Source organism: Fringilla coelebs, assembly GCF_963513975.1.
Source record: "Fringilla coelebs genome assembly, chromosome: 6".
Classification (NCBI taxonomy): Eukaryota; Metazoa; Chordata; class Aves; order Passeriformes; family Fringillidae; genus Fringilla; species Fringilla coelebs.
The window spans coordinates 45807690-45831129 of record NC_140034.1 but is presented as its reverse complement, the minus strand read 5'-3'; the positions used below and the strand labels follow the sequence as shown (position 1 = coordinate 45831129).

General features: G+C 39.2%; 1 protein-coding gene across 2 annotated transcripts in view; it reads right to left on the bottom strand.

The window, feature by feature from the left end:
• Window positions 1-2763: 2763 nt before the first annotated feature.
• AP2A2 (adaptor related protein complex 2 subunit alpha 2) overlaps window positions 2764-23440 on the bottom strand; it is a 44632-nt gene continuing 23955 nt past the window's right edge. Inside the window, exons 5-22 of one of the 2 annotated variants that reach the window (XM_084208808.1) lie at window positions 23291-23420; window positions 22197-22298; window positions 20728-20836; window positions 20086-20236; window positions 19506-19674; window positions 18277-18414; window positions 16841-17023; window positions 16416-16513; window positions 16014-16245; window positions 15096-15269; window positions 13027-13190; window positions 10273-10355; window positions 9415-9504; window positions 8639-8762; window positions 7771-7887; window positions 7523-7592; window positions 6192-6326; window positions 2764-5438 (exon numbers count right to left, since the gene is read on the bottom strand). In XM_084208808.1, coding sequence (XP_084064934.1) covers window positions 5361-5438; window positions 6192-6326; window positions 7523-7592; window positions 7771-7887; window positions 8639-8762; window positions 9415-9504; window positions 10273-10355; window positions 13027-13190; window positions 15096-15269; window positions 16014-16245; window positions 16416-16513; window positions 16841-17023; window positions 18277-18414; window positions 19506-19674; window positions 20086-20236; window positions 20728-20836; window positions 22197-22298; window positions 23291-23420 — 2347 coding nt within the window. In that variant the 3' untranslated portion in view covers window positions 2764-5360. The remainder of the gene's footprint in view (window positions 5439-6191; window positions 6327-7522; window positions 7593-7770; window positions 7888-8638; window positions 8763-9414; window positions 9505-10272; window positions 10356-13026; window positions 13191-15095; window positions 15270-16013; window positions 16246-16415; window positions 16514-16840; window positions 17024-18276; window positions 18415-19505; window positions 19675-20085; window positions 20237-20727; window positions 20837-22196; window positions 22299-23290; window positions 23421-23440) is intronic. The other variant, XM_084208809.1, reaches the window with a different exon arrangement.

Genomic DNA, 23440 nt, shown 5'->3' with positions numbered 1-23440 from the left:
ACAGAGGTACTATTTGAGCCTGTGCAGTTCTGCTCCCCATTAGGAGAATTTGCCAGGAAATCAAGGCTTCAATACAAGTAAACAGTGCAGCAGTATTAGAGTTCAGTTATTGGGGGGAAAAAAAAGTTACATTCCCAACAATCCAAGCCAATACAATGTTCAGGGATGGGTTCTGCTTTTGCAGAACTAATTTAGGAACTAGTTTAAATTAATCCTTATGCTAAAAATTGTCCCCTTCAAAGCCCATTCAAGCATCCCCCAGCATTTTGAAAACTGAGCAACTGACCTTGTATGCTGAGAGTTGACAAAAGGGCTGTGAAACCTGGAGGAAGACTTTTAGAGTAAAGGTTTGTCTCAATTGCTAAGAAAGTTGTGGTTAAAACCCAGTTTTAACTGAAACCAAGAAAACTTTTCTGCACTTCAAAAGAGGGTTTTCCAAAAAATATTCTTTTCCTTAACTCTCTTTTTCCCATACCTGAGTTCTGGCCTGTTATCGATACAGTTTCCCACTGACAAAGAGAAAGGCAGAACCAAAGCCAGCAGGAGGCTGAACACGGTCAGGAATCAACAGCCTGAGAACTGCAGTACTATAAGGACAGACTCAAATCCTTACCTGCCTATTCAAGCTGTCACTTCACCTACCTGTGCTATGAATTCAGCAATTACGTGCAAGTCTTCTTGTGCACAATGTGCAATTCTACCTTGTTAGCTGACCTCACACCCAGAACTGGCATCATACAGCCACCACCTCAGATTCCAGCTCTAACTGTGCAGAGGGAGAAAGGGGTTTTCCTTCCTCTGTGAACTGCAAAAGGAACACACACAATTCAGCATCTGTGTGAAAGAGGCCTTCTCTAAACTCTAAGTAGTCCAATGCACAGCTTTAACAAATTTAATCCCTAGGTACTTTACAAATATTCAGAAAAAGAGACCAGGGGAATCAAATTCTGTTCGTTTTCCAGTGAGGTCTGAAGCCTAACAGATGATGAGATCACAGAATCACAGACTATCCTGAGGTGGAAAGGACCCACAAGGATCATCGAGTCCATCCTGTTCTAAAATGAAAGGCAGCAGCTGAGTACACCAGAGTTTCTGCCTTATGAGAACTTAAAATGGAATAATTTCCCACATTATTTGTAGTCCTGCAGTTGACAGAACCATTCAGCTGAGGGCTGTGCTCTTTCTCCTAAACCTCTCACCATAGGAAAGAAAGAAGTTCATACACTTGAAAGGCTGCGAGCCTAAAATGCTGTAAACAAATGCCAACTGATTCTCCCTCCTTTCCACACAGGCTGGATGTTGAGACGATGACAGTCAGAACAGCATGTGGCTGCTGTAGGCCACTTGAACTTCTTAAGAAGCAATTCCAACTGCCATGCCAAGACCCAGATAACCCTGGAAGAAGGCTCACCACAGAAATAATTGCATTTAGTGGCTGCGTGTGTAACTTTGACAGTTGCACACACTAGCCAGACCTGTTGGCTGCAGACACCATTTTTTGCAATTAAACCCTGATCACAAGTTAATCCTTCCACAGCTCATTGCTGGCTTCTCTTGTACTGATTTCACAGGACAGCCTTGCTGTCAGGCTGCCTGAGTAGCTGCCTGGACTACCAGTGGAGTTACCAGAGAAATTATTCCTGATCAGAAGTAGGGTGGGGTGCAGAGGAGGAAAGAAAGAAAAGGCACAGAAATAAAGAATGGGCTCAGGGTGGGAATCAGGAGGGAAGACAAGAAACTGTTTGGCCTTGCCCAGGGCGATTTATTCAACCAGAAGCTAAAACCTGGCCCATGCACTGCGCAGTAACAGAAATTCAATGTTCAAATAAAGTAGAAGGAACTGAATTTGCTAACTTCTTTCTCCTTTTTTGACCAATTATTTTCACTGAAAAATAGTCTACTAAGTTCACTACAGTCAACTTGGACCTCTGGAAGAGCCCACTAGAGTGGGAGAAGGGAAGTGACCTGTTCCCTGCCTTTGAAGGTGGACACAACATGTGTCTCATCATCCACAGATGACAGGGTTGGAAAGCAAGGTGCTACGCAACCCAAAGGTGAATGGTGAGGTTTCCACAAGCACCCTTAGTGTGGTGGGACATTTCTAGAAATATAACTAACAACACACATGGAGCAGCTTTGGGATAAAGCAGGAAGCTGAGGAATTTCTCTGCAAGAAATCAAAGCCCACAGACATCTAACAGGATACAAGTGGTTCACTCACAAGCGATTTCTACTTGCTGCCACTCCAGGCAACCTTTACTTTGTTTTCAAGTCATTTAAGAAAAAGCTGTATGATTGCAGAAAAGCTCAGAGTGCCCTTTTTTCCCTTTTCCCTTTACCTGAAGCATACATATAAAGCTTAAATGAGGTTATTTAGCAGTTTAGATTACTCTTCTTCTATAGTGCCATCAACCCTGCATCCAGTACAGTTGTGTGCTGCTTAGCCTCAACCCTACCCCACTATTAGAGCAATTTACTGCAGCAAGGACTGCTCGTGTACTTACTGCTGTTAAACACTCTAGGGAGAAAGATTTTACAGCTGGGGCTTTTTAAAAATACAGTATTTATAACTTGTAACCAAAGAAGAACAAAATCAAATTCACTCACTGGGGGAGCAGAAATCCATAGACCAGCTAAGACTCCATTGAACAAACCCACCAGTACTTCTTATAAAAGATCACAGCAACTGTGTTTCACAACAACCATTCCATGAGAATATTTTTTTACACCTTCATGCCCCCAGACAAAAAAAGGACAGTTCCATCACTGTTCTAATCATTTATTTAATCTTAATATGTTCTTCTGATGAATATAGTCTAATATATAGTCTTCTATATGAAAATTCTCCACTTAATTTGACAGAACTTTGTTTTATACAAATAAGACAATCACCATAAATGTTACATACTGGAGTGTAGGTCAAGAATGAACATATGCTACCTGTTTTGCTATTCAGTTATTTTCACATGTCAATGCCTGAAAATACTGCACTTAAAAACAATAACACTGTTTACTGCAGAAATTACTTTGTCTGCTTGACAGGATACATCACTGGTAAGTTAACCATCATTCACAAAAAAAATAAAATCAAGTATTTGTCTTTAATTTGTTCACTTTTCTGCTCATGGCTTCATTGAGCTGACATTTAATACAAAGAGTGAACAGTCATAAGCTTAACACAGTCACCACTGAAAAGACACTTTCCCTTACCCCCCCTCCTTCCCACATTTTAATGCACATTTTAGCACAGCTTGAACCAAAGCAAAGTGAAATAAAGTAGTGCAGTGTCTCAAGGTGTCCTTTAATGAGGGCACAGAACATTTTTCAGAGGGACAGATATACAACAGGATTTGGAAATACAAAAGAGAACCTTGTCCTCTGTCTCTGCTAAGACTCCCTTTAGTTCAGCACATCAGATTTTAACAGAGCAGCCAAGAGCATGGTTAACATAACAGGACTAATAATGAGACACAGAACATTGTGAAGCCAAAACAAAAGGTATTCCACCAGTATTTGCCAACTGCCCAACCTGACCGCAGGAACCACTCACCAAGATTTTCAATGACAATATTTATGATTAAAGAGTCTTAAGTAAGAAGAATCTGAAAGGCCTTAAAGGGGCCAATTGTTCAAGAGAACTTTTGCAGAAAGACCAGGCCTTTAGCCTAGTTTTCAGCCTTAATATCCATAGTTACCAGCAATTTCTGGAAAAACAAAACACATCCCCCAAAATCCACACATCACAGCCAAACCTTTGTTCCTCATTTTTCACTTTTACTCAAGTACGATCAGGAGCCTTCAGCCAAACCAAGTGATCATTTCCCAGTTCTATCATTTAAACTCAAAGCACCGAAGACAAAAAGCAAGGCACACTCAATCATGGAGAATCCTGTCCCCTGCTGAGCACAGGCAGCATGACAGCAGCCCCATTTAAATATATTTTCACTGTTGCCACCATGACTCAACACCTTCATTTCCTGGGCACATTTGTCTGTATGTGCTGACACAGCAGTCCCAGGCTTTCTTTCAGTGACCACGAGGAAATCTTGGCCTGAGGTTCCCTTCTCCTGTCAGCAGGAGCTGATTTATTCACCATGATCTGTAGCTCTTGCTGACACCAGCCCAGGGTTTCTAACTGGGCCGCCTCACCTGCTTTGGTTTAGCAGCTTCTGTTGCACCTCAAGGCTTGAGGAGCACGAGCCAAAGTTTCTCTCCACTGACTTCTGCAGAGAGGCTGCAAAGAGTTTGATGTGAAACAAGGTACAAAGACTGTGGCTGTAAAAACCTCTAGAAAAGCTGAATGCTTTTGGGTTTTCTACTTTCAGTTTCAACAGAAGTTTTATATACCATATTGGACATTTTTACCACTGACAGAAAGGAAACTGCTTAGGTATCAGTTATTCAACCTCTTGAGTATGAACATTAATGTACCCTGGGGAAAAGATATTGATTAAAATTACATTTTCACCTAAGAGTGCATGCCTTACAGCCCTTCAAGGGCCCATTTCTTCTCACTTCTTTTATACAATACTACTTTCCGCAGTTAATTTTATCACATCATTAGGACTATTACTTGTCAAGTCTGATGGCAAACAGAAAAAACATAGAACAGAATATTTAACTTCACTGAGAAATAATGAACAAGTATATATTCATTCACCCCCTACCAGAGAAGCTCACCTCATTAATGGAGATAAGCAGGAGGATTAAGAATAGCTTCTGTGTTCAATCCAAAGATCAGAAAACATTAGGATGTAAAATATTACAAGATTATTCCTTTAAGACTCTGGTCCTGTGGCATTTTTCAAATACAAAGACTGGCGACTCAACATAAATGTTCACTTTAATCAGATTCAAACACATCTTCAAATCTGCCCTTCCATCCAGTAGACAACTTGTGGCAATGTTCAACTTTACAAAGTTTTGACTCAACATTAGCATGGGAATTAACCTTCCTGAGCAGCAGTACATTGTTTTCTTTCAGCTCAGAGTAAAGGAAGTATCTCCTAAAGGTACTGAAGTAGAAGGTTTTTGAGCCATTTTCAGCTGAAATCCTTGACTGCCACAACGAAAACCATTTTCCTTCAACAAGTTTAAAAGCCTGACCTCTGCAAAAAAAGGAGCAAAAGACAGCCCTCCCACCCTTTATGTAACACACTAAAAGCCATTTTTAATGGAAAAAGTCACTTCCCTGGACTGTACATTTTATAGTCTTAATTTCAAACAAGGGTCAAGTCCTATTAAGGCAGGGAGCTGGTATTGGTTAACATTGCAGTACTCAGACAGTGATGTACAAGACATTTATTTGCAGTATGATGACAGTGATATAAGTGGAAAAACCAAAACTGACATGGTTAATATTAAAACTGTTCTGACAGCAATTCACATAATCTCTGAGATACAGCTTCTTTACTTGTTCGTAGTGTGAGCCTATACATCTGAAAAAGAACATAAAATACTATTTAAACAGTTTGACATTAAAGGAATGCACAGTCAACACTGAAAACTAACAGTTGCCTCTTACTTGCTTTGTAAGCTTTGTTAGGAAAAAGATCTGAAAATATTCAGAGGCAGCAAGCCACTGAGCATCACAGCTCTTTCAAACCACTGGCTGAACCAACCCTATCTTCAAACTCTTGTTGAGAATTACTGTTACTCAAGTATTTTTGGGCTTTAACAGAAATGTGTTGTCCAGAATATCTGTTAAAGAGGACCAAATACTGTGGAAAAGTCTAAAGACCCTGTATAACCACTTCTTCAGGGAACAGAAGACACAACCACCCAAACCCTATTTTTAATCTTCAGTTTTGGTAACACCTCTGTCAAAAAAGCTTTAGTAAAAATACTCTTTAACATTGTACTTGCTTGTTTATGTTTCCTCTTTTAGCCAATTACTCTTTTAATCATTTAAAGTAGCAAAAGGAAGCATGCTTAAACTGGTCTGAAGTGTACAAGACAGTCTGAAATATTATAATGATCTCTTCCAAGAGGAAAAGAGAATTGCTCTGAAGAAGCAGCTTACCCAGCTGGGCCAGGACCAGCTGCTACCATTTAATTTCTTGTTGGAGTCTGCAGTCATAAGCAGCTATTGCAATAGTGATTTTTAAATATCTTAAAGGAGTTTCAGATACACAGAAGTATTTAGTTGAAACGAGAACTTTTATCTAAGCTGGAGATAGTTACACAGATACCTGTGCCTGGAGGTTGGGTTCAAGGCGCAGCAAGCATCCAATCTGAGTGGTTTTTGTGTGTATGATACCAGCACCAACAAAGTTAGCAGGATTGGGATCTACCTCCTCAAGCAGGGCTGATCCAAATCCAATTATCTGTGAAAGAAACCAAGAAGATTTAGATGTGAGGAGAGGAGGACACAAATACCAAGTACACCCAGTCACCATCAAACAGCAAAACAAGGAGGAAACTAATTTTGAAGTCTTCAAGACTACTTCAATACTACAAATTTTTGAAGGCTGACTCTGATAAATAAGCTATTCTGTAAATAAGGCTCTTTTCAAAAGCAACTGAGAAGCAAGTTAAGATTTAACATCAGTCACCCCTGGTTTTGATACAGCCATTCCTGTACACAGTCACTGTTCCTGTTACACATTCCTGTCACACAGTCACTTCTACTTTGCTTAACACAGCCAAAAGTCACTTCCTTTTCTAACCAATACCTCAAGTATAAATTAAGGTTTGAACTATCTACCAGTTCAGCTTTAAGCAGTGAATCAGTGCTTTCTTAAACAGCTTCAAGTCTCCAGCCGCTACTGAAGACTGCATCTAATTCAAACCACAGCTAGAAGCTGTCCATTCAACTCAGCAGTGCCATGACCTATCACATAGCATGGACTCACACCTTCACTGGATGATCCAACTGCCATATAAACAAAAATGCATAAAGTTTGCTTATAACGTGCTAATTTGGGCTGCCATAGAGATAATTTTCTTCTTAGCAGTGGTATGGGGCTGTGTTTTAGATTTCTGCTCGAAAGAGTTGATAACACAGGGATGTTTTAGTTATCACCGAGCAGGAGTTACACAGAGCCAAGGTCTTTTCTGCTCCTCACCCCATGAGTGAGGAAGATGGGATGCACAAAGAGCTGGGACAGGACACAGCCAAGACAGCTGAACATGGGATATCCTATACTGTAAGATGTCCTGGCACAGCATGTAAGGCTGGGAAAAGAAAGGAGCATGTTCACAGTGGTGTTGTTTTGCCTTCCCAAGCAACTGTTAAACCTGACAAAGGCCTGCTACCCTGGGGATGGCCAAACACCTCCCTGCCAATGGGAAGCACTGAATTAATTCTTTGCTTTGCTTGTCTGCATGGCTTTTCCTTTACCTACTGAACTCTCTTAACCTCCACCCACACGTTTTCTCACTTTTACCCTTATTCTCTGTACCATCCCAGTGGGGTAGAGTCAGCAAATGACTGTGTGGTGCTTAGGTGCCAGCTGGGGTGTAAACATGACCTGCCACTGCCCTGTACACTACGAATCAAAAATATCATACCACCACCCACCTTTGCTTTCGTGATCTCAGCATCCATCGGGTGCTTTGCTTTAAAGATATTCTGTACTTCCTGTTTGGGACTGCAAGACAAGGCAAGACAAAGACATTATGAACAGCATTTCCAATAGCAATTAATTCTACTGAGGGAGCTCATGGCTTACAGGATTGAGTATGGGATGAGGCACTGCACCAGCTACATTCACAAAATACCTTTCCCCTCCCTTGTCCACCACAACAGGCCCAAGTACAGAGTCTTACTTGCTCAGCTGCTTCCAACGCTGAAAAAAGTCTTGAGAAGACATCTCTGTTGGCTGGAAAAATTTATTCAGAGTGATAGGTAATTTTACTGAAAGATTTTGAAATGTTCCGCCATACCTGCAGATGGAAGAGAAAAACCACAGTGCATGTGGCAGCCTCAGCAGTAATCAACCAAGCAACTGAGGAACTATTTATGATCAACATCCATCAACTGCACATGACATTTCTAATACACAGTTTCAATCCACTGTTTAATAAATATATTTTCTCTCCTTAGATGGCAAGAGATGAATTGGTAGAATTGCTTATAAGGTTCTCTCAGTTTTAGCATAGGTTTATCCTTCAAGATAGCACCCTAAGGGGCAAAGATACATCCTTGTGAAAACATACCAATAAAAACCAGTTTAGGCTAGAAAAACAGCATGTAGCCCAGAACTCAGGATTTTATAGAGTTGAGCTGATGTTGAGTGGACAGAACAAGATTCTATTTCTGGTTGCATACACTCCAGGCCAAGTTATTTGCAGAAATGTTCTTGGTTTCCAGAAGGGAGAAGTTACTGCGTATATTCCTGTCAAGATTTCTTAAGCAAACAGGAAGACTGCTGTTTTATATAGATAGCAGAGAGAGAAGTCATGGAGACATTTTATCAGTAGCTGCTTCATGACTGTTTGGCTTGGCTGGGGTTTTAAACTACATTGTTCCAAGTGGATTCTCCCTAGCACCTTAAAGCTTAACTAGATCAGATTTTCAAGTTGTCTACCCAAGACAGCTTTTTGTGTCCATATTTTGCATTTCAGTCACAGAGCTATGCCAATTTTAACATCTTTCATGTAATTAATTCACTAACATTTGAATCCTTTGTTTTACCTGAACTGAATGTTCAGGATTGGAGCTTCCATGAAGTCTGACACACATTCGATGTTCACAACCTGCTGAACCTGTGCACCTCCATCCACTGTGGGGTCAACAGGTTTTGTCTGAAGATTCAGGCGTAGAAAAGTAGTTAAGGAAACAGATCAATGAACTGATAACATTAAAAATACAAATCTTCCAAGAAACTCTCTAAGAAATTAACATCATGTTTCCACTCATTCTCTGCGTGCTACTGAACATTTAAAGCTCAGGTTTTTTACCAGGAAAGAGTTTGTGGGGTTTTTTTTTCATTTGTTGGGGTTTTTCATATTGACACATATACAAGGAATAATTCTGAAAATTCTCAGTTACCTGGATATTCTTAAAGAAAGATGCCCGTAAAAAGGTGTGAAGGCAGAGACTTAATAATAAAAGCCACAGGACTATTTTGAACATGACAGAGATGCCTTGACTCAAACAAGCCTGATTACTTAATCTCCCAGAAATCCTTAATGGCAAAAGCTACAGTTCCAGTACATATTTATTCAGCTTAATTTCTTGTTATATCAGAAGTAAAATTTGTGTTTATAACCAGGGCTTTAAGGAAAGAATCTTTGATCCCTGCTCAAGACTTGATCTTCCTATGAGAACTTCAGAGAGCTATCAGCAAGTTTCTCATTTCTTCATGTTCAAGGACACTGTGCCTTGATCCAACAGATTTATTATATTGTGCAGCAATAAACCACAAAAATCTAATAAGAACAGACAACTGCTACTACATTTAAGGATATTTGACTGAAGGTCATCTGAGCAGATTACTGTTGGAGTAAAATTCAAGAACTGTGTTGATGTCTTATTACCATAGAATATGAACATACGACCTGGAAAGAGAAGAACGAGACATCGGAATTTTTAGGTCACGTAATTGCATTGAACTACTTGTGCTTCAATTCCCTAACACATTGTCTTTCTGCCTTTCTTTAAAACCCTTTTAAAGAACAAAAAGGGTTCACTTTTAAGAACAAAATACAGTTTACATGGTTTATCTCACCAAGACATTCACAGTTCAAAATGTAGCAATTTAACCAAGCCATTAGCTCTCTCCTACAGTAGCTGTCACACAGGCAGTTAAATCATCAGTGAAGTCTTTCAATTGCTGGAGAATTTTGTTAAGATGGCACTATGCCACCAAGATTTTTCTCAGAAAGGGAGAAACAAGAAATTCTATTGCTAGCCTGTGTTCAAATTCCATCTCCTTCCTAGATGGTTCCAGTATCTTGTGCATTCAATCTGATCTGAAATGTATTGTGTTTCATATCATAACAATAAGCTATACTGCAAGATACAAATTTTGAGAAGAATGGTCCTTTATAAACCTGGCTGCACCAGCCATACAAACAGGGAGCATGACCTGGAATGCTGGAGCGTAACATTCCTATTTTATATCAGCTATCAAAACAATAAAAAAATTCAGGGAAGCAAGAACCCACACAAAAGCCAGGGATGCACAACAGTGGGAGCTGTAAAACAGCTTAGACCTATAATGCTATTTCCCTCTTCAGCAGCTGAAAAGTGAGTCCTGTCTGGAATATCATGCTGGCATTGTGACTGATGATGCAGACAGCCAGCCACAGCACTACAGATCTTACCCAGGTTCTGTCGAAATTCAGATTTCAAGCCAATTTGTAGCAACTGATTTTCAAATAAGACTCCATTATTTTTACACACAAACCTAGGGGAAGAGAGGGAAAACATGTTTTAAATTGAGCCACATTAAACAATATTTAGAACCACAAAATTCAGGGTTTACACAGAGGATGAAGATTGATGCATTCTAGGTTAACCGCAATCTGTGAGAGAGGCCTTTGCAGAAAACTGCAGTTAGAAAAGACAGTTTTACATCCAGAACCACCACTTGTAGGACACTAAAAGAACTGACATTTTCATTTGATAGGCTGAGAAGCTATGAAGGAAACCACAGTATGCTATATGCACACACACTGTCTAATAAAGGACCAGGCAACAGGACTTTTCTTTTTACTCTTGAGAACTTCTGAAACTCATTAGGTTTGTGCAGAATTGAAAAGTTTGAAGCTTTGACTGTTTAAACCTGAAAGAAAGAAACCCTCCTTGTTTTATGACTTCTGTACCACCTAAGCCAACTAGAGATGTACTTTTTCCATTCTGAGAGAGGAAACCCATTCTCCAGTGATCTCAGTCCTTTCTATCACCCTTCACTTAAAAGTAGAAGAGGTGGTCAGCAAACATCTGCCTTTTGCATCCAAGGTACTTAAAACACACTCCCAAATATCAGTACTTTTGACAAGTACTCTAATTTTTATTTATTTCCAAATAGTTGTAAAAACTGAACATACAACTGGCATTGCCTCATTTTAGAGCAGTGTGTGATAGCACTGACTTGTAAAGAAGACTCTAACCTGTGTATTCATGAGCCTGTCACAAAATCCACAGCATCCACAGAGGTGTTCTAGTCACAAGTCTGACAGTACATGTTTCTCTAGTTTTGCTGGTATTAAGTTAATGAACAATATAGTTTTGCTTTATAACTATATTCTGGAAATTGCCCAGCCTTGCAAGGTTTTAGTATTGCTTACTTGTGAAAAAGCTCATCAGCATCATGCACAGTATCAGCTGGTTCCTCAGAAACTACCTCAGATGAAGCCAGGTCAGGGCTAGTTCAGGCAGCACAAAGGAAGAAAGGCAGTAGCGACAGAGACAGCAGGAGTTAGTAAAGACAGCTTAGAGCTTAGTTACTTCTTTTACCTCCTTCCTCAAAAATGGCACTGCTGAGCTTAATGCACAAGAAATTGATTAGCTGCCCTAGCTCAGTACCCTCGAAAGGTTTTAGGCATTAGGCAATGTTTTCCCCCACTTCTCTCCCCCATCCCACCCCAACTGTTAGAAAACAGTAATCCTTCACGAAGACAGCTGAAGGTGTTCAGTAAATGTAAACCTCTTACAGAACCAAGTCCTTTCAGGTGTTTAGCTGTGACAGCAAAAGTGTTTAAGTTCAAAATCAAAAAGGTAGCTGCATATTAACTACTACAAAGGTATGCTGAAAAGCAGAGGCCTCATCAACCTTAGACGCCCTTCTAATTACAGGTGCACAATCAATACCTAAAAACACACAAGTATTAAGCATAGGCAAGAGTACACAGGCACACAGAGAATGACTTACCCAAGCAACAGATTAGAAACAAAAGTGACAACAGCGTTAAGAAAAGGCAGGAAACTGTAAAAAGCAACTTCTCCCTATCATTAGAGAAGCATTTAATAATCTACAGATCAAGGATTGGGCAATGCTATACTTTCTTCTGCAGAGAGAAAAAACTCTTTTTATGTAACATTTGCTTATGAAACTACTAGCATTGGTTCCTCTTTGTACCCTCTTAAAAAAAAAGAAAAAAAGGCATGAACAAGCTTGTGTAGCTTCCGAAAGCCCTGGTTATTTATTGTATGATCAAGTATCACTTCTGACCTTACAGCAGAAACACAGAATCAAGTATTAATCACTGCAAACCTGCAACAAGGCATTGCCTGAAATAAAATTTTGATGAAAGTGCCAATGATCCAGGCAGATCAGTCCCCCTAATTATGTCTTTTATATTAAGATGCATTGAAAATTTGTTGTGCCAACACTCAAAATTTGCTCCTTGACAACAGTAATACTTTCTTGTCCAGTAAGACAACTAATTTTAAAGACATTCTGTGATTTTATGCCGTTCATTCCCAAAATTTAGCCAAATATTATTTGAGAGTACCCACAGGGACTTTTAACAATAATGGGCTAAATAACACATTGTATCTACACTACACTGGCTAATGTAATTGTAGTATCAAATCCCCTTTAAAAAAAAAAGAAAACCACTTGTTCTTTATCCCCCTTTTCAGACCCCTTTGTCAGACAGTAGCAGAACAATTGAAGTTTTACATTAAAATCTGGGAAGCAGTATCTCTGGATACAATCCATCTCACTGTTTCAGTAGCAGCTTGCCGTAAGTGGAGAGACAAGAATACTTTATGAAAAGAAAATAAGAATAAATGTATTCATATCAGGACAGATAAAACCCACTTCAAGATGTATGGAGATGCACAAGCAGCTTAATTTAACAAAGAAGCAACACCAGCATGAAAACCAGACACTACTGTGTGGCAGATATCCTCAGGTCGAGTACCACAGACTCAGTTCTCCCATTAGAAGAGATATTCAATAAAGACAGAACATCCAGCAGTGTCCAAGAACACCTCTCTTGCTGCAAAACTACCACCCAGGAATGCACTTAAAATGCTGGAACAAAACCAAAAGTTATGTGTGCTTTTTCTTCAATCCTGTTTCAACAGACAAATTCTCCTTCAAATTCCTTTCAGGGTGACTTAATTACCTCGCAAAGTTGTCATCAGAACCAGGAGCAAGAGGTGCAACTGCAGAAGCTGAATCTGAAAATACATCCACGAGCAGGCTACCACTAGAGGAAGGTGGGGGAGCTGAATTGGTGACAGGGGCAGCACCCAGACCCAGCAGATCCGCCGATGGAGAAGGAGTAGACTAAGGAAGACAAGACACTTCGGTGTTACACTGCAAGAAAACTACAACAAAGCTGTCTCATTTGCACAGACAACTAAGCTATGGCAAAGTGCCTCTCCCCACCCCAAATCAAGGTTTGAATGGATGTAAAAGGGTTCACAAATGCAGCAGTTGCCATGCTGAATTTCAACTTAAGGTCATTTACAGGTGTGGTTTTCTTTTTTTCATTTGAAGAGAGTTGTGTCCATCTAACTGTTAAATAAAAGTAAAACCAAAATTCATCTGTCTAAAATCTGGTTCTGCAGAAGAACAATGACAAAGATGACAGTTTTTCCCCCCTTCTCTTTTCCCATTAGTTTCAAGGGAAAGTAAGTACTGTAGGGAATAAAATTCCCATGCTGCTTTTCTTCCATGAAGAATCCATCAAGAAAGCAAGTGGCTTTTACACAAAGCTAAAACACAGGTCATCACAGCATATTTAAAATTGACTATCAGTTTAATCCTGGGTTTCTGAAGCCTAGCAAATCTTAGAAAGAATGCAAACCCAACCAGCAAAAATAGCAGAGCCTGTAGCCAGTTCAAGCTGCAAACAGTAGAGGAAGAGACAAGATGTTTAAAGTGTTTTTTCCTCAAATAGAACAAATCAAGCAGCCAGGACACAGAATCATGCAACAGAGGCTGCATATATCTGCCCAAGTCACATGCAAGTACAAAGCATAGACTGTTAATCAAAATGGCCATTATTAGACATTAGCAGCTTCCCCTATGCCAGATAATCTGAGGATGAGTCATGAGATGCATCTGGATGAATCTGAAATCTTGTTTTAGTAAGCCAACTCCAAGTTATCAGATACTCCATACAGTAAAACGAAAAATTCCCAGGCAAAAGACTTTAAGAAGCCAATCATTAGGACCAACTAAAAACAAAGTTTGGACCTCAAATTTTTAACATTTTTGGAATCCAAACCAGATAAAGCCACTAGTAAAGGTAACACTGTGGAGTTTGTTACATGGCCGCAACCCATAAAGTGAAGCTCGTAAAGCACAATGCAATATTAACTGCCAGTCACCTCAATTTGGCATTCAAAGAAAATTTTGCAACTTTTCTGCTGGAAAGAGATTTCTGTCCAGTCAAAACTGTTGCACTTGGAGTAGCTACTCTTATACACTGCAGTGACTAAGTAGTAAATTATTATGCTTTAACAAACTGAACAGGGAGCATGCTACAGTATTTCCGTCTCTAGGTAATCTTCTACAGCATCTTAAATCTATTTACAAGTTATTCTAGGCATTAAAACCAGAAAGAAATATTACATAATGGGAAAAATTGATCCTACCAGCTTTAACTGACAATAAAATAAGAAGTTCCAGCTCAGAAGAAAAAATCATGTAGACTTGTCAAGCATAACTGAACTCAAATAGTAGTGTCAAATAAAAAGTAACAACTGTATATTGATTTAAGGACATCCTGGTAAAGGTGAGTGTTGTCCACTTCTATTAAAAACAATAGCCCAAACCAAGATGCAAAACATGTTAGACAAAATAGAAAAAACAGCTGATACTCTGAAATTCAAGTTAACTCCTTTTAAATATGTTAATTTTACAATCCCACCCTCAGTGCGATTTCATCAACAAGGAAATTCACATCTCTAAAGTAACAACAACATTTTTCAAGTAACAATGTAAAAGGGATTTTTTTTAGGCTGCAGACAGTTCATCCCCACATACATAAGATTTCCAAAGGAAAACTGAATCAAACCATGCAGCAAGGGGAAAGCAGCTGTACGTCCCCTGCTTTAGAGCAAACACCCACAGCCTTAAGTTTCACATGGGAGATTTTAAATCCCCAAAAAGCCACTTTAGGAAACCAGTCTTTTCTCACTTGCACACCATCTAAATTAGTGAAATAACAGCTTTTAAACTCACAACAACACTGGCATTGACAGAGGCAGGTTCAGCACTTCCATTCATATCAGAGCTCCTCTCCTTTTTGATCTCTTCCAGGTCAGTAACTGTGCCTGGGCCTTTCTTCTTCTTCAGTTTAGCCAAAATGGAAGATTCCCTCTCTGGAAAGGGAGGCATTTCTTCCAACACTGTAGCCTTACCGCAGAATAAAAAAGCATTAGTTAAACTTCACACCCTTATAGACTGCATAAAGCAAAAGCAGAAGTAGTTACCCGCACAGAAAATTATTATGCAGTTTGCTGTAGTGAGGGATTGATCACTTTTTTGAAAGAAAAAATGCTTTAAAACTTTCTGAAGTCCTTCCAAAGCACATGGTTAAGAAAACAGGAGCGTATCACTTCTCTGAAACAGTGATATTAAATTTTTAAAAAAGAATAATTTAAGTAATTAGATCATAGCAGTCCTAATGGTCCTTAAGTAAGGCAGACCTTGACTTAAACCACAGAGAATGCTCATGTTTCTACCCAGATCTAAGCATTTATTAGATGTCAAATGTGCAATGCCCTGCTCAGACCTGAGAACACCAGGTTAAATAACTGAACTTCAAGAGACAAAAAATTACACTTTTCCTGCCCACCATCCTCAAAAGAAAGCCCCAGCCTTTTGGTATCTAAATCCTTTAGGACCCTCTATTGTGCCAGCTTTCCCTGGCTTCTCTGCTCCAGATTAACATGTCTTAATGGTCATATGTCCCACTACAGCAGTAACAACTTGGAACTTAGCTCTAAATTAAAGATGACTACAACAGAATTAAGAAGAATAAAAGAACCAGCATCCATATTGTAATCCTGAGACTTCTGAGCAATCAGGTAAGGTTTAGTTGAGTTTAACTTGCTGACAGAGTACTGCATGATAAAGAAAATAAACCTTTATACCTACCAATATATCAGTACTAGCAATAGTACTGAGCCTCAAATACTCAACAGCCCTCTGCTGCAGCTCAACATCAGCATTCTTTAGCTGACTGTCACTGCGCAGCACATCTTGAATTGTAGTTTTGATTTCTGGAAACAGGTTCACAAACTTGATGTAAGTAGACAGAAGCAGAGCTCGGGTAGGAACACTACAAAGATGAAACTTGGAATGTAGCAAGTTGAACTGGATGAGGGGACTTAAAAGAAGGAAAAAAAAGTTGTTTAGTTTTTGTAGATATGATAATCCTTATTATTGCATTATTAGCAAGAGCTGAATGATTTGTTAAATAGCCTTTAGGAATGCTAGGAATTAAATTCTTTACAAAAACATTACTACTTCAATTCAGTATTTTAGAAGGTGTTTTACCTTGATCTTGGATCACCTGCTATCAGATTTCCAAATTCTCCCAAGATGTAGCCACCTACTTTTACAAGATTCTCGTGGCATGCTGGAGCTTGAAGGGCCTGTAACACATTAATAATCATTGATATGCAATGTACAAAAAGAACCATTCCACTTCCATTCCCAGGTTTCTCATCTACCTTCCTCCAAGAGCAGACTGTGGATCTAGGCACTACAGAGTACTTATGAGAAAAACATCATGGGTGGTATGATTTCACAGAAGACCCTAATGTGAGTATTACTTGATTAAGAGCATTCTTAGACCCATCTAGCAGTACTGTGGACTTTTGATAACAGATAGAGCTCCTTACATTTCCCCTGCTATGTCACATGCTGCTTGCTTAATTCTTAGCTCATTTTGAAAGCGAATTGAAAACAGTTACTCTCACCTCAAAAACAGTCTTTGCTGCATATCCTTGCACATCATCCCTGTTGATGACAATCTGAATAACTCGGTACCACACTTCTTCGCTGACATAGTCACCAGCAATGCGAATCAGATTCAGGATTGTATCCACATACCAGGTATAATCCACTGCATACTTCTCAGCTAGAATTGCAACCTTCAGAACCTGAGCACACAAAAGAGAACACAGAAAGTTGATTAGCTCTTACTATGAGCTGTATACGCCTGGTGATGCCCTACACTGGCCCAGAAGCCACAGTTTCAGATGCATGAGCTTGTTCACTTGTTTCCACAGCCAAGGTGAAAGGTGAACATAGAAATGCTGTGCCAGAATACAGCAGGCACATATTGCTTTCCCCATAATGCATTCAAATATGTTGTATCTTTGTGACTTTCAAATTGTGTACCTAAGTGATCAAGAGCAATTTATAGAACATTTTTTTGCTTGCTATAAAAACACCATCTAAAATACCACTGAGACAGGATCAAATAGGAAATTGGAAACCTCTCAAAAAAAGGCAAAAGCAAACTCAAGATAGCAGAGGCAAATAGAGTCACCAAAGCACAGCTGACTTCTTCAGGTCATACTCATACTTTTGCATCCTGAAGCAAACAATCAGCTTCAGGGGAGACCCCACACAATTTATTATCAGCTGCATTTATTACTCTTAAAAGAACAGGTCAGTATAAGGGAATATAATGAAATTCTCACTATCTGCCAAGTCAGGGGAAATTGCCAACAGCCACCAGACAGCACAGGAGGTAAATCAACAAACACTGCATTCCACATTCACTTCTCCAACCAAGGGACTTCAGCACCTAACTAAGCTAAATAACTACTGTAAGTACAAGTTTTGTTTACAATCCTAAAAAAGTTGAAGTTGACTATTTCAACTTTTATTTTTCTGGTAGGAAGGGGATAAATATCAGGCCTCTTACAAGGCCTAATATTCTATGATTACAAGGTATTGGTTTTGGGAACCCTTAGACTGAACATTCTCAGAACATACAAAGTTCTACCTACAAATAAGTATTCACCACTAATTTTTGAAGCTACTGGACTAGAGTAGGACCTAACCCTCAGATGTAGAGAATGTGTTGGTGGCTCACGTATAAAACTCACTTCACTTTCTATATACACTGTCCTGAGACCAAGATCAGGTCTCAAAGTCTCAAATTTCCAAGGTTCCCTCCTGCCCCCTGGATTAAGTGAACCTAAATTCTTTGCTATTGGACTACTAAATTAGGAGTTTTTTGTTTGTTGGTTTTAGTAGTTTTCTCTAGTTTTTTTTTTTTTTTTAAGCCACCATGAAAAGCAATCTCTATCATAGACTATGCAGCATCATAATCCATAAATTATACTTATGGTACCAAATCCAGCTACAAAACAAGTATTTAAGAAAAACACCAATAGCTTACAATTTCTTCTCTAATGGAATAATCAGCAGTCTCCAGGTAATTGAGCATTTCAGCCACAATCTGCTGGGCATTGCTTCGGTCACACATTGCATACAGGAGATCTACAGCTCTTTGTCGTACACTCACATCTCTCTCAGTCTGCAAAAAGACAGAGAGTCAAAGGTCAAGATGATTTCATCTTTGTTTACATGCAACTTAAAAGATGAAACTTAGTATAATACACAGTTAAATTTTTAAAAAATGAATTTAAATAATTTTTCAGATGCAGAATGAACTCAGATATAACCTTTATTTAAGCTGTGAGTTTCTTATACCATTTCTCACTTTCAGTCACCTAGGAAAAGCTCGGTGGAGACTCAGACAGTTTCCTGCTTTTAAATACTATCACAAAAATTCAAATCGTCAGGTTTTGTTTCTGTAGCATACTTATTCAAATCTGTGCAGGTGCTGAAAAATGCAGGAGTTTGTACAGAACAGTGTTACAGAGAGTAGGGTGGGTGAATTTGTGGCCACTATGCACTAACTGGTACCAGTAACCATAAATGCACCAATAACTGGCTTAAATTGTTACCAGGCCAATGAGCATTTAGCTACCTGCAGGTTTAGTGTCAAGCATGCCTTGTAACAACTGAAGTCCAGCTAGAAAAAATACATATTTTGAACTTAGACAAATGTATTAATATGCTACAGCACAAACTTTGAAGAAAACAAAGCATTTAAACATCCAAGTATGCAAGTAAATTTAGATGCAAATCAGTCTTACTCTTTTGAATTCTGCTTTGTCACAAAAACATGTCATGGGATTGTGTCTTTCTGGTTTCTGGTCTTTACAATTCTGTAGTGCAAGCTGATCTGCTCTACCACTCCCCATAAGCTATTACAGCAAAGGAACAGTGTCCAATACCAGCAAGACAGTGATAAAACTGTTTTCTCAGCATTCTCAATTTTGAAATTCCACATTTTTAAACAATTATGCATCTTCAGCCTACACTTGAGCAGATACCAGCAAGGTGCAAAAATCAACAAAAGCTGACCATTGTAATTGTCAGCACAGCAAGATTTTGCTGCATTGAGGTAAAAAAACTAAGGTAGACTTCAAAGAATAACTTATTTGATTCCTAAGTATTATTAACTTAATTTGGGACAGGGAGCTTGGGGCAGTGGGGGAGAGGGCACTGAGGCAGGGGAGAAGACAACACTCAAACCAGACCACACACTTCAATATTTACCTTCAACGCATTGATAACTGTTTCTATGTGTGTTTTCACAGCCTCATGTGAGAATTCAGAGCTGGCAAGCGTGCACATGCTTTCCAGTGCTAGGTAACGCAAATTAGTTTCTCGGTGCTGCAAGAACTGACCTAGCTGGTTACAGGCACGGACTAGTAGGTTTGGCTCACTGCACAGAACAGGAGAGAAAGTGAAAGGGTTAAAAGCAACAGGTTTGAGAACACTCAATTCAGAATACTATTTCTGCAGTGGAGATTTCTTAAAATGCTTCAAAGTGTTTGCTAAAATGCTTTGCTAGTGAAATGCAAATTCAGATACTGTGAGCAAATAATCTCTGTTGGATTAGAGCAGTGGAGTCAATACAAAACATCAAATAAAGAAGCAGCAAAACCCAAAGCTACACAGCTCATCAACACTGTTCAGTTACATTGCTGTGGCTGTGTTCCAATCTAGCAAGCAATTTTGTGTTCTTTTCCCCTTCACTCCCTCCCCCATTAAAATCTGATTAACTGTTCAAGACACAGCCCCATCTTTTCACTTTAAAAGCCCCTCTGATAACAGAAGTGTTGTCCCAGCTCACCTGTCATGATGTATAATTAAGCTTATTGCCTCAAACAGGACAGCATTCTTTGCATTTGAGTGTTGCACTTTCTTTGACTTTGGTGGCTCCTGTGCTTTGTTGAGGATGGTTTCCAGGCATTCTGTCAGACGGCCACGTACCGCAGGGTCTTCTGGAGAAGAATGAGCCGTTGGACAACTTCGTTTTGCTCCAAACCCTAATCCCTACCTTAGGTTTTCCCCTGGCTAAATCTAAATTAACTAATTTATTCTGAGACATTAAAAACATTTACACTCCCCACCACACATGTGAGAAAAGAATTTTAAGTCACAGTTCTATTTGGGTGAGAACAAAAGGCAAATAATCTGTACTACAACATAGTTGGAGGCTTTAATACAGTTGATAGTATTAACGAATGTTTAAAATGGCAGCTGCCAATGATTTGTACGATGCACACTGTTAGACATTTTCTTAAACACAACATAACTCAAAAGGCCAAGTAGCTTAGAGCTACCAGAAACACTCAAGAGTACAAACTTCAGTTATCTTTGCCTTAAGACAATGTGCTTGCACTCCAAGCTTTGGTAACACTGCAGTGCAGTAGCTCTTTAGCACCAGTGTACTGCATAAGAGAGATGACCAGTGGTGTGATGTGTGCATTACCTGGAGGTGGATAGCACTGTAACAGCCTCAAAAGTTTCACAGATAGCCAGGGAGCAGGAACAAAGTAGTATGTGTAGTCCTGAAGGTCTGTTGATGCAGAAGTTACAATCTGTAAAACAAACAGCCAGCACATCAACTGCTAAAGTTAATTGATTCACAAACATGAAAAGGACCCAAAAGACACTGTAGGTCACCTCTGAGAGAAGCTAAAAAAACTGTGTCACTAGCAAAGTCTAGTTCAGTGGATTAACTAGGTGCAAGCTGCCATACTGTAAGTACACCACAGTAAATGCTACCAATGGAAATCCAGTTTTGTAGATACAGTAGCCTGGAAAGCCTCTTCTGAAAGCCTACTTGCTTTTTTAAAGAATGAAGACAACCATCCTGTAACATCAAAATGTTTAACCAAGTTTGACTTTCTCTGTTCTAACAATTCACAGATTCAGCCAACAGTCTGGTGGCTGCTGACAGGTGAGCCTGCAATTCAAGTACAAGATGCTATGACAGACTGACCTAAAGCAGAAGGATCAACTAACACCTTCAGTAACAAACATACAGCAAAGCGAAACAGAGACGGCATTCACAGAAGAGGTTTATATGCATAATGAAATGTGATAAGGATTAGATTAGATTGCCCCTCTTCATAGATTTATTTTACCCCTTTTATTCTAGGGTAACCATGAGTTTGGCACTAGCTTTGCTCAAAATAATTCTACCTAATTTTTACTGCTCCATTACAGAACAGCCTTTCACTTCCCTCAGCACCCCCTTGCTTTTAAGTATTAGAAAAAAATCTTCATATTTGAGAAGAAAGTAAACAAGTAATTTGGGTATAAGACTGCATAAAACTGGGTGTAAAACACTTTTGTGAAGTAGCAGCCTCCCTTGTCTTGCAAACCTTCCAAAAGGAGGGGGAAAACAAAATCAAACAGAATAGTGACATCAGTTTTCCAGCACAGAAATGTTAACTTACAGACATGTCTCCCCGCTCCTCCCTGCCCCTGCCTAACTCCCTACATCATTTACAGAATATCAGATGCTTATGATTATTAAGTTAGCAGCAGCTCAAAAGAAGGAATAGGAAGGCAATTACCCTTGTGAGAAGCTTAGATAAAGTTAAAGCTACAGTGTGTATTTTTGAGGGGTTTGTGTGAAGTCTGTAAAATCAGTCTTTGATCCAACTATTCTTTGGTATTACAGCAGCAAAGTGAGGATTACTGCTTGGAGCACAGCAGGGATTAAACCAAGAAAGTCTGGGCAAGCCAATACAGCTTTCTGTCCTGGTAAGCAACAAGCATTTAAAGAGGTTACCTGAAGCACCCACATGAAATGACACTGAATCATCTTCACATTTCATGGTACAGTAAACTAATCTGACCCTAGAAAGCTGAACAGGAAGTGAACCTGATCTAGAAAGCTGAGTAAATTAATCGACAGTGAAGTATTATCAGGGTCATCATTGGACTCACTCTGCTTAATCTAGACACTGCCAAGGAGACTGAAGTCTTAAACTCTTCTGGGTTCTTCTGTGCCAAAGTGGTGATCAGACTTGTAGCTGCAGTAACCACACCCTAGGAAAAAACAAAACAAACCACAAAAAAACTCATGTTCAATTTTAGATCAGTTTAGGACACTGCACATTAACACCTTTCAATTCAATTGTTTTTAATATACAAAAAAATGTTTATCCCCATTACAAAGCCCTACAATAAAACAACTCTTATTTGGCTAGCAGGTAGACTAATTACACACATGCAGAATCCAACAGAATTTTCAACAGCATGATACTGCCATGCTTGTAGAGCATTTTATGCTATTTTTTGTATTAGCTTTGTCTCATGTTTGGATAGTACATCTAAAATAAGAGAGCTGTATTAAAATTAAGCCTGGACACAAATTGTCTTATTATACAAGAGAAGCATGAGCAGAAGAAATTCAATGCAGCAGATCATTCAGGAAAGAATTCTTACAACCCAACATGAGGGGAGGGCTTTGTATAACACAAGCACTGGATATTACTACTGCAGACTAAAGCACTCATTACTGTTGAAGCACAGGTATTAACAGCTTTATTTTCATAAAGTAACTGGACTGAGGGAAAAAACCAGGGTATTCTTTTCTCAAGCAAGAGGGTTTTTAAGCATCAAAGTAAGAATGACACGGACGCCACAGGACAAGGATGTCTAAACAATGACAAATCAAGTCTTGAATCTGTAGTGCAGATCTATTCTTAAAAGGCCTAGGGCAATTAATATTACACCTATGCAATGTGACTTAGTGTAACAAGATGTAAGATTAATTAATTTACAGCCAGAGGAAAAGAAGAACTTTCCACTGTAGATATGAGAATAGTATGTAAAAGGTAAAAAAAAGCTTTATTAAAAATTAAAAAATACAGCAAATAAAAAGGGCAACTCTTTCCATTTTTTTTCTCAAAGTCTGAAGACAACAGCAAGCCACTTGCTTGAAAGACTCAAGAAGAAATAAATTGTGTATTTAATAGCAGAAGTCACTTCATTCTCTTTACACACTAGGCTCCAGAAGCATTAAGAGGCTGATTTACCAAGTGCTGGTCATTGAGGAGATGCACCACTCGAGATGTCCAGTCTCCCATGGGAACAAGGTCAGGAGAAGTTCTGTACAAACGCAGCAAGCACAAAGCAGCACTTTGCTTCACACTATCCATAGTGTCTCTGCAAGACATACATACTGA